The 11,949-nt window shown below is 24.4% G+C and overlaps 1 protein-coding gene across 1 annotated transcript; it reads left to right on the forward strand.

The window, feature by feature from the left end:
• Positions 1-4,853: 4,853 nt before the first annotated feature.
• On the forward strand, positions 4,854-6,509 carry CTRU02_202063 (transposase; the record flags this gene model as incomplete). Its single annotated transcript, XM_070203972.1, has 1 exon — positions 4,854-6,509. One exon carries the CDS (start codon positions 4,854-4,856, stop codon positions 6,507-6,509), a length of 1,656 nt encoding a protein of 551 aa, XP_070062554.1.
• Between the last annotated feature and the right edge of the window lie 5,440 nt (positions 6,510-11,949).

The raw sequence follows: 11,949 nt of genomic DNA on the forward strand, positions 1-11,949 counted from the left end.
AATCTCGAGAAAGAGAAAAATAAAGCGATTCTGCTAAAGATAAAGAGAAAAGCTAGTAAATAATACGCAAGTCGTAATCGATAGAAAAAGCGAACGCTATAGCAAGGATATTAATAGAAAAGAAAAGTTAAATAAATAAAGTAAGCGACGAGGAAATAAAAGCGCTAAGAAAAGTTTTTTTTTAGAGAAAAGCTAGCCTAACTAAGCTATACCGAACTCTAAGCGAAAGCCTAACTAAGCCCGACCTAGAGCCTTACGCCTTGCTTAAAAAAAAAAAAAAAAGAAAAAAAAAGGAAGACCTATATTTTCTATACGCAAGTTGCTAGGGATAGCAACTATAATAGGGGGGTAGTTATAACAAGGTAAAAAGCTATAAGGCACTATACTACTAGAAGCGTTATAAGGCGCTATACTAAGAAGGTTAATATATATGTTTTACTAAGCAAGGCATAATACCTAGATAAAAGATAGGTTTTAGCTCTAGACTCTTAATCTAGAGGATTAAGAATTAGCTTTAGAAAAATACGATATTTATTACTATTATAACTATTCCTAGCTAAAACCCCGTAATAAAAAATATATAAGCTAAGAAATAAGACTAGTTTATTTTTTTTTATAAAATAGTAAATATATTATTTAGTAAATATATATTAAATATAAGCTATTTATAAATATTTCTATAGTTATAAATCTACTTAATTAATAGTAAACTAGTATAAAAACATTAGTTACTATTAATTAATATATTAGTTTTAAATTTAGAAGTATTTAGTAAAAGAAAGATAAAACTAAGTTATATATACTAAATAATATTTCTATTTACTTATTTAAATATCTATTTAAGAAAAATATACTACTTATTAATAAATGCTAATTACCTAAATAAAACTAATAATATACTTCTTACTTTATACTTTAAAAAGTAAGGAAGTATAATTATTAATACTATTATAAGTATATAATATTATAACTAAATTTTATTATATAACTAGTAATAATTATATAACTAATAATAATTATATAAGAACTAATATAGATTAGTATAAAAGTATTTATTTTATATATTATAAGAATATATACTTTTAAAAAGTAAGATTAATATAAAAGTATAAAGAGTAGTTAGTAGTGCTAACTACTTAGCTATAAGAAGATAAGTAGGGTATATACCTCCCTATAAGAGGATTAGGGATAGTAGTTTAGCTTAAAGACCTTTAAGCTAAAGTATAGTTATATAACTAGACCTACTTGCAATTCCTAAGCCTTCCTTAGTTAGGCCTTTAACTACTTATTATATCTTATATAAAGTAATAACTAATATTAAATTATATAAAACTATCTTTATAATATAATATAAAAATATATTTAATAAATAAATAATAGATAGATTCTTAATATTAAAGAAAGATAATAAACTTAATTAAGAATAATGTTTTATATAAACTAGTTTACTTATATAATAAGAAATACCTAAATAAACTATAAGAATATACTATTTTTAATAAATTATTAAAAGAATATAACTACTTATTAGTAAAATAAAAGTATTAATATTATTTAATTTCTAAAAAGAGAAAAAGTTTTATATCTTTAAATAAATTATATAGAATTAAATAAGGTTAAGTTGAAAATAAAGTATTTATTACTTTTAATTTATAAGTAATTTACTATATTTTAAGGAATAAGTTAGATTATAAGCTTAGTATTTAGAAATTTTGTTATTATAAGTATATTAAGTTAGAATAAAGTAATATATAATACTATATTTAGAATATAAATACCTTTAGTATATAATTCTAATATTAAGACTTATAAATAGATCATAATATTATAAATATATTAGTTAATTACTTACTAAACTCTAAAGTATATATTATATTATAAATATATAAAATATTATAACCTATTTAGAAATTAAAAAGTAGTAAATAAAAAGTATATATTAAATTTTCTAATACCTTTAAAAAGACGATTATATAAACTTATATATATAGAAGTATTTTATATAATATGAAATACTTTCTTAAATATATAGTTATACTAGAAAGTATTTTAATAAACTTCTATAAACTATAAGCTATTATAAAGTAAGAATATTTAATAAAGTATTAAAAATATAGGTTTTTTAAGATTTTATAATCTTTATAAAAATATTATTTTAAGTATTATTATATTGTTATCTTAATAATAACTATCTTCTAAAATAATAACTTTTTAATTTGTTTAAAGTAGCTAAAAGAAACTTAAAATTTATTTAAAAAATTTGAAAATACTTTCTATTAAGTAACTATTCTTTAATATTAAAATTTATTATAAGATACTTAAGTAAAAACTTATATCTTTATAAAAGTAAGTTTTAATATTATATTATAATCTATAAAGTAAATTAATAAGGGGTATAAGTCTTAGAGGGGTATAAGAATACTATCTTCTAATTCCCTAGGGACTTTTTATTAATATACTTAAATTCTACTATTATTTCTATAAGTATCTACTTTAGCTTCTTAATAACGTAGTTAATAAGCAAGTAGGCTAGATAAGCAAGTAAGCTACCCGACCGCGACTATCTTATCTTCTACCTTATAACCTACGCGACGCTATAATATAATAATAATATTATAAACTAAAGAAGCTTAATTAAACTTAGCTATCTAGGCTATTAAAAAAAACCCTAATCTTAGTATTTAGGCTATAGTAAACATTTATAAAACTAGTTATATTACCTTAGGCTATAGATTAAAGGGAATACTATTATAACGTAATACTACTCCTAAGTCGTAGAACTTAATATTCCTTAAAGAACAAAAGCTAGTTAAGTATATTCTTAACCTAGATTCCCGATCGTTTCCTCCTTGTATTAGTAGTATTAAAGATATAGCTAATCGACTACTTACTAACCGCGACACGCCCCCTATTAAGAAGTACTAGGCTTTAAACTTCGTTAAGTAATAACTATAGCTCCGGACGCGCTTTTTTTATAAGTATAACTATAAGAAAGCTTAATATAAAGATCTAGACGTAATAAACGTATAGTTTCGGCTTATAGTAAATATAATCGCGAAGTATAATATTATAGACTTTAATATTTATAACTTTAATAAGACTAGGTTTATAATAAGTTAGATTACGTTTAGAATAGTTATAATAAACGCTAAAAAGCGTTTAAATATAAAAATAAAGTAGCTTAGTAATTATAAATAGGTTATAGTTATTTAGGCTATTAGTTTATTAAGCTATAATATCTTACTATATATATTATTATAAAGTAATATTACTTTTCTACTTAGTATATAGAAATAGGTTTACTACGTAACTAGGTTATTATAATATCTAAAAATAGATAGATAATAAATAAAAGAAGCTTAGACTAAGTTAAATACTTTAATTAATATATAAACTATATATAAATAGTAAATATTACCTCCTTGTTATTAATAGTTATAAAAGTTATTATATTTAAACTTTAAAATATATTATAAGGAAAATAATATTATTACTTTTTATATACCTACTTATTCCTCTTATTTACTTTAGCTTTTAGATGTTAGGTATTTTAGGCTATTAAAAATAGTATATAATTAAAAAATTAAGGATAAGATATACTAAGGTAATACCTATATTATAAAGGAAGACTTCTTCCCTATATTTTGTAATGCTTTTATATAAGCTTTTATAGTAAAAAACATCTAGGGAGGTTTTAAAAGGGCTAGGCTTATCCCTCTAAGTATAGAAAGTATACTTTTAAAGCTTAATATAAAGTTATATACTCTAATACTTCTAGGGTCTCTCTTAATAATACCTCTTATATAGACTTCTTAACCTTAAATAACCTAATAGAAGTATCTTCTTAATCCGAATTTATTAAGAATTAAATCTTTTACTATTAAAATTGCTTACTAACTTCTATTATTAAGGCTATTAAGTATTTATTAAAGAAGGTATATAGATTTATATACTAGATTGCTTTATTAAGGTTTAAGAATAAAATCCTTTAGAAGGAGAATAACCTATTTAGCTAATACTAGAGGATTAAAAAAGCCTAGCTTAGATAAGGAGGAAGTCTTACTATAGCTAATACTAAGGATTTATAATTATAGAGGGAGGCTATAGTTTAAATTAAGGAGGAAATATACTAAAGTAGTAGTTACTAACTAAAAACTAAGATAGGCTAATAGTAGTATAGCGTCTATAAGAATACTAGTTATAATATATAAATATATTAATTTACTAAAGAAATATCTAAGGAAGAGGACCTTAATTAGTTTTAATTTAATTAACTTCGTAGGTATTATATATCTATTATAAATATACTATAGTCCTAGTTAGGTAGCCTACTTACTTATCTAGCCTACTTGCTTATTAACTATATTACCCCCTTTTATTAATATAAAGATTATAAAGATATACTAAATATATTTAATATTTTCTCCTTAATATCTACCTTTATAACTTAATAAAGTCTTTAATAATACTATTAATCTAATAGCTTTAATCTATCTAATTAATTACTTTTACTAAAATTCTAATATTATAAAACTTAGTTAATAATAATATTATTAGGGAATTAATATAGGTATATAATATTTTTAATATATAGGTATAACTCTTATCTAGGTATAACTTTCTTACGTTATAATTAGTTAGAAAATTTAATATTAGTATACTTAAATTCTACTACTTAGTTAATAAGTACTTAAGCTATTTTCTTTATATCTTTTCCTAATACGTTAGCGTATTATTATAGCTTACTTCTACTAACGTACATGATAAGCGAGTGAGACAGACAAGCGAGTGAGACAGTAAACCGCGACCGTCGCACCTTGACGCGACCGGCACCTTTTCCTCTACAATAAATCATGGAATCAGCTAGTATTGAAAGAAGGTTACAAATTGCCCTTCAAGCAATGAGAAATGACCCAAAACTTAGTGCTCGGGCCGCAGGTGCACTCTATACAGTCAGTCACGCAACATTAAGCCGGCGACTAAAGGGAATAGTCTCACGACGCGACAGCATGCCTAATTCACGGAATTTATCAGATTTAGAAGAGAAGACAATAGTTGAGTATATTCTCGACCTAGATGCGCGATCATTTCCTCCCCGGCTGAGTGGTGTGGAAGAAATGGCCAATCGACTTCTCGCAGAGCGCGACGCGCCTCCAGTTGGGAAGCGCTGGGCTTCTAATTTCGTCAAGCGACAACCACAGCTTAGGACGCGTTTCTTTCGCAAGTATGACTATAAGAGAGCTCAATGCGAAGATCCAGAGGTGATTCGTGGCTGGTTTTCGCTTGTGAAGAATACAATTGCGAAGTATGGTATTGCTGATGCTGATATCTACAACTTTGATGAGACCGGCTTTATGATGGGCGTTATTGCTTCTGGAATGGTTGTTACAAGTGCTGAAAGGCGTTCAAATACGAAGATGACACAGCCTGGCAATAGGGAATGGGTTACAGTTATCCAGGCTATTAATTCCCAAGGGGAGAGCATCCCGCCATACATCATCGTTGCAGGCCAGTATCACCTCTCAAGCTGGTATACAGAAACCTCTCTTCCGGGCGATTGGGCTATTGCAACGTCTGAAAATGGATGGACAACAAACGAGAGAGGTATTGACTGGATCAGACACTTCGACATTTATACAAAACCACGTACGTCTGGGAAATATCGCCTCCTCGTTGTTGATGGTCATGAAAGTCACCACTCCGCAGCCTTCGAGCTCTTTTGTCAAGAAAACAACATTATTACACTGTGCATGCCGGCTCACTCGTCTCATCTACTTCAACCCTTAGATGTTGGTTGTTTTCAGCCGTTAAAGAATGCCTACGGTCGGCAAATTGAGAATAAGATGCGGCGAGGCACAACCCATATCTCGAAGGAAGATTTCTTTGCAGCATTTCACGAAGCTTTTAAGCAGTCTTTTACGAGGAAAAATATCCAGGGAGGTTTCCGAGGAGCTGGACTTGTCCCTTTGAATGCAGAAAGTGTTCTCTCAAAGCTGGATGTAAAGTTCCGAACGCCAACGCCTGAGGAGGGGGTCCCTCAGACACCAGACCCTTGGATCTCTAGGACGCCGAGCAACCCAAGCGAAGCAAGATCACAGTCTACTTTTATTAAGAGTCGAATCTCACGCCACCGAAGCAGCTCTCCAGCATCAATTTATAGTGCTGTGAGTAAGCTAGCCAGAGGGACAGAAGGACTAGGGCATCGGGTAGCATTACTAGAGTCAGAGGTTCAAATCCTTCGAGAGGAGAATGCAATATTAAGTCGGCGTCGAAGGGCTAAGAAAACACGTCTACAGAAAGGAGGAAGTCTTACTATATCTACTGGAGAGGATATACAGTCGCAAAGAGAGGCAGACACGCAACTACAAGAGGAAACGCGACGGAGTAGTGGTCGCAAAGTGAGGTCTGAGACGACTCATCGTCGGTGTGGCGTATGCGGGAATACAGGCCACAACGCGAGAACATGTCAATTTATTGAGGAAACATCCGAAGAACAGGAATCCGAGTAGTATTAATCAATCTAAGATTTCTTGTTATAGATTTCGATATTATTGTCGCGAAGGTCTGGTTTACTGTCTCACTCGCTTGTCTGTCTCACTCGCTTATCATGTACGTTATCTAATATTATTACTTTTAATTATAACTAACGCTAGCCTTATACCTAAGTATAATCTACTCTATAGGTATAAAGGTAATAGTAATATAGAGTAATAGTTATTACCTAAATACTAATACTATTAGAAGTCGAAGGCTCCTTAACCGATTAATTCCTCTTATAATAGCCTTAGTATTAGTTAATTCTATAAGAATAGTAATAATAAAGCTTTTTATAATATCTTTATAATTATAATATATCCTAAGTAATTTAGGATATAGTTATAACTAGAAGGGTTACTTAGATTAAATAAAACTAAATAAAAGCTTTATTATAGTTATAAGATATTCCTTAGTAATTAGTTTATTCTTACTATAACTATTAATCTATATCTCCTTAATAGGTTATAATACTTATACTAAGCCTAAAGTATAGATTATTACCTATATATTAAGCTAACCTTTAAGTATAGCTTAAAGAATAAGTCTAGCTATAACTATTATAATCTAAGGTAAATAAGTTTAAGACTACTTTAAAGCTTATTTAAAGAGTAATTAGTATTAATTAAATACTAACTACTAAAGCCTTTTAATCTTATAAATAAGTTTATTAATAATAATTAATATAAGGTTACTTACTATATACTTTAGATATAAAATCTCCTCCTCCTTATTTATCTTATTAATATAATTCCTAATAAAGTTAATTATTATACTAGATAGTAGCTTAAAAACTATCCTTAAGTAATAAATCTTTCTCTCCTCTACCTCCTTAAATCCTAAGAATACTTAGTAAACCTAAGCTAATAGCTAATACTTTCTTTAATTAACTTAATATATTTACTAAGTTTAATAGCTTTACTATTATTAAATATTATAAATATAAATATAAAGGCTAGCTTATATACTATATATTTTAATATAATTAGTTTAAAAAACTTTATATAAGCTAAGGTAATAGTATTTAGTAATAAAGGTTTTAAAAGTATAGCTATTAGTAATAAGTTATTACTAAAGCTAAAGTAGATAGTTAATAGCTTTTTTACTAATATCTAAACTCTAAGTATAGCTATTATAACTATATCCCTAGCCTAGAAGTATCTATATACCTATCTTATAAGAGGTTAACTAAGCTTATTAAGGATATATTTAAGACTATTAGTTAGTAAGTTAGTATTTAGGTATATAATACTAGTATTATTATTTAAAAGTAGTTTTTTAAATCTATATTTACTTAGTAGGATATTTCTAACGCTAAAGCTTAAATTAATTATTAAAAACTTAATAAGTATATACTAACTATAGCTTTAATTTAGCTTTTTAATAAGTAGGAAATCCTTTATATTATAAAGTAAGTAGATAATAAGCTAAATTAGCTTATTAGACTTATCTAGACGTTTTTATACTCTTTCTAGATATAGAAATAGTTCCTTAAGGTTATTAGCTTTAATAATACTTATAATACTAATCGCTTTAAGCTTTTATGATTCTAAGCTATAAAGTAAATATATCTTAGATTAGTATTTAATATAGTATTTAGTTTAATTAATAATAAGAAACTAAAGAGGTTTTAGTTTTTATTATAAAGTATTTTATAACTTATTAATTAAAACTCTATTTACTTACTAAATATTATTATTACTAATTATAATAGATAGATAAAGGTAATACTTAATAAATACTTTCTAAATATATAATAATAGCTTTATATTTACTATATTAACTTAAATATTATACTTAAAGCTAAGTAAAAGTAGCTTAAAAGCTATATAAATAATAATAATAATAGTAGGTTTAAAAGAAATATTCTAGCTTTATAACTAGTTACTAAACTTAGTAATAAGGATTAAGCTTATATCTATACTTTAAGTAATAAGGCTATACTTTATAACTACTAAAAGGTTTTTATAATATAAAAGCTAGTTTTAAGAGGATACTTTTATAAAAGTATAAGTAAACCTTTATATAGAGTTTAAGGATTAAAAGCTTATTTTAAACTATCTTTATAAAACCTATCTACTATTAAGGGTATAATAAGTATATTATTCTATTTACTAGTATTAAAACTTTAGTATTTATATAACCTTAAGGATAGAATTAAGTAATAATAATATTAAAAGCTATTTTCTTAATAGACTTAGCTATTTATATTACTTAGTTAATATAATTTAAGATATACTTAAGGATTAAGAAGTTTGCTTTAAGTAAGCTTATATATAGGATAAGATTTTTATAAGCTATTAGTTTATAAAGAATAAATCTAAATACCTTAAAAAGCTTTAAATAATACTTTTATTATAATATCTTAGTTTAATTATAAAGTAATACTATTTAGTAAAAAAGGCTTTATTAATAAGTAGAAATCCTTTTCTAACGCCTCTTAGAGACTATATAGATAACTATACTATCTTTATAAAGTATAATATCCTATATTATTATAAGATTTACTCTAAACTTATAAATAAAGTATAGTTTATAAAGGAGGAGGTTTACTTATAATAATAGTTATAAAAGTTATCTTTTAAAGATCTATATTAATAGATCTTTAACTTAAAAATTATAAGAAACCTAAGAACTTAGTATAGCTAGTTTTACTATCCCTATTATTATAAGATAATACTTAGTTAAGTAGCTAGCTACCTAAATAATTTATATTATTAACTATAAAGTTAGTAACCTAGCTAATTAATAGTAAAGCGTAAATATAGTAGACTATTAAGAAGCTATAATAAGACTATATTAGTAAGGCTTATATAAAAGATAGCTAGTAGCTAGGTATTAACCTCTTCTTAGTAGTAGATATAAAGATAAGTAATTGCTTTTAATACTAACTAAATAACTAGCCTTCGTTTTAGTAAAAGAAGGCTATAGGTAAGTTTTTATAAGATAAGGAGTTAATAAGAACTACTTAGTAGTAGTATTAAAAGTCTCTAAAATATTTAAGGTAAGAAGGGTATTTTTTATTATAAAAGAGGATATAGAAGTAGAAATTAATTAAGATTTATAAAAGCTATTTTATTTAGTTTTATATATCTTAAATTAGATAAATAACTATAAAAATAAAGGTAGGAGGCTAGCTTTATAGTTATAAAACAGAGGCAAGCCTTTCTTATAACTATAAAAGAGTAAGGTATTAATTAGCAAAGCTAGCTTTACTAACTTTAGCTAGTTATAACTATTAAGCGAGAAATTATAAGCTAATTATAACATAGGAAAGTTATACCTAGATAATAAGAGTTATACTTATATATTAAAAATATTATATACTTATATTAATTTCTTATTATTATTAGTTAATTCTATAAGGCTAGTAATTATAAAAACTAACTTAACTTAACTTTAAAGACTTTATAAAAATAATTATAATAAGATTTTAATATAGGCTATAACTAATAAGATATAGTAAGTAGCTAAGGGCTTAATTAGGGAAGGCTTAGGAATTATAAGTAGGTTTAATTATATTACTATACTTTAGCTTAAAGGTCTTTAAGCTAAACTACTATCTTTAATCCTCTTATAAGGAGGTATATACCTTACTTACCTTCTATTAGCTAAGTAATTAGTATTACTAACTAACTCCTTATATAACCTTTAGGAAAATAAATTTATCTTTTATATTTATTTATAAAGGAGGTAAAGTATATATAATAAATATTTTATTTCTATATTAACTAAAAGAAAGCTAATTAATACTATTACTTAAAAATTAAGTATTTTAACTTACTTTAGATTAGTTTTTTATTCTTCTAAATCTTACTAAAGAGGTTATTAAGATTAATTAATACCTTACATATACTCTCTTCTAATAATATAAATATATTTATTAATATTATAAAGCTTAAAGCTACTTATTATACCTTTTAAATATATCTTTAATAAGTAAGTCTCTTCTATCTTATTTACTTCTTTAATTAAGCTTAGAAATTATAATAATATTATTCTTTCTAAATATTATATTTTAAATTAGGATTTACTAAGAACGTATTATAAATTAATATAAATATATTATACTTAGAGATATATTATATTCTAATATTATAATTAGCTAGAAGTTTAACTAACCTATATATATAATCTAGTAAAGGTAATAAGGATAGTATTACTAATACCTTACTTTTTATACTTATAAGAGAAGCTTACTTCTATTTTATAATTATAAAGAAAGCTTCCTACTTCTATTTTTATAGCTATTTATCTAATTTAAGATATATAAAACTAAACTAAAATAGCTTTTATAAATCCTAATTAATTTCTTTTTTATATCTTTTTATATAATAAAGAATATTATTCTTACTCTTAATATTTTAAAAGCTTTTATTATTACTATTAAGTAGTTCCTATTAACTCTTTATCTTATAAATACTTACTTATAACTTCCTTTTACTAGAATATAAGCTAGTTATTTAGTTAATATTAAAAGTAATTCCTTAGCTTTATATCTACTACTAAAAAAGGTTAGTCTTTAGCTATTAACTATTTCTTATATAATCTTTACTAAGCTAGTCTTATTATAACTTCTTAGTAATTTACTATACTTCTACTTTATTACTAACTAGCTAGGTTATTAACTTTACTATTAGGTATATAATTATCTAAATAGCTAACTACTTAATTAAAAACTATCCCTTAATAAGAAAGATAATAAGACTAGTTATACTAAGTTTCTAAAATTATTTTAAAGGTTTTTATACCTTTTAAGTTAAGAATCTATTAATATAGATCTTAAGAAGATTCTTAAAGGTATTATTTTAATAAATCTTATCCTTTATAAACTATATCTTATTTATAAGTATAGAATAAATCTTATAATAGTATAAAATACTATACCTTATAAAGATAATATAGTTATTTATTTAATCTCTAAGAAGTATTAAAATAGATTTTTATTTATTAATATAGCTTTCTTTACTATATACTATTACTTTATAACTAAAGTAAGATATTATAACAAGAATATTATTTAAAAAACTTTAAAGTATTTAGATCTATTCCTTATAAACCTATAGTTTATAAAAACCTTATTTTGTTTATAAACTTCTTTAATATAAGCTTCTTAATTCTTAAAAATATCTTATATTATAAGAACTAAGTAATATAAATAGCTACGTTTACTAAGAAATAACCCTTAATATTATTATTATTTAATTCTATCCTTAAGGTTATATAGATATTAAACTTTCAATATTAATAAATAAAATAGTAAGTTTATTATATCCTTAGTAATAGATTTATTTTATAAAAATAGTTTAGAATAAGCTATTAGTATACAAACTCTTTATAAAGGTTTATTTATACTTTTATAAGGGTATTTTCTATCTTAGTAAGTAGAATAAACTTCTATATTATAAAAACCCC

This window comes from Colletotrichum truncatum, assembly GCF_014235925.2.
Source record: "Colletotrichum truncatum strain CMES1059 chromosome Unknown Contig_0001, whole genome shotgun sequence".
NCBI lineage: Eukaryota > Fungi > Ascomycota > Sordariomycetes > Glomerellales > Glomerellaceae > Colletotrichum > Colletotrichum truncatum.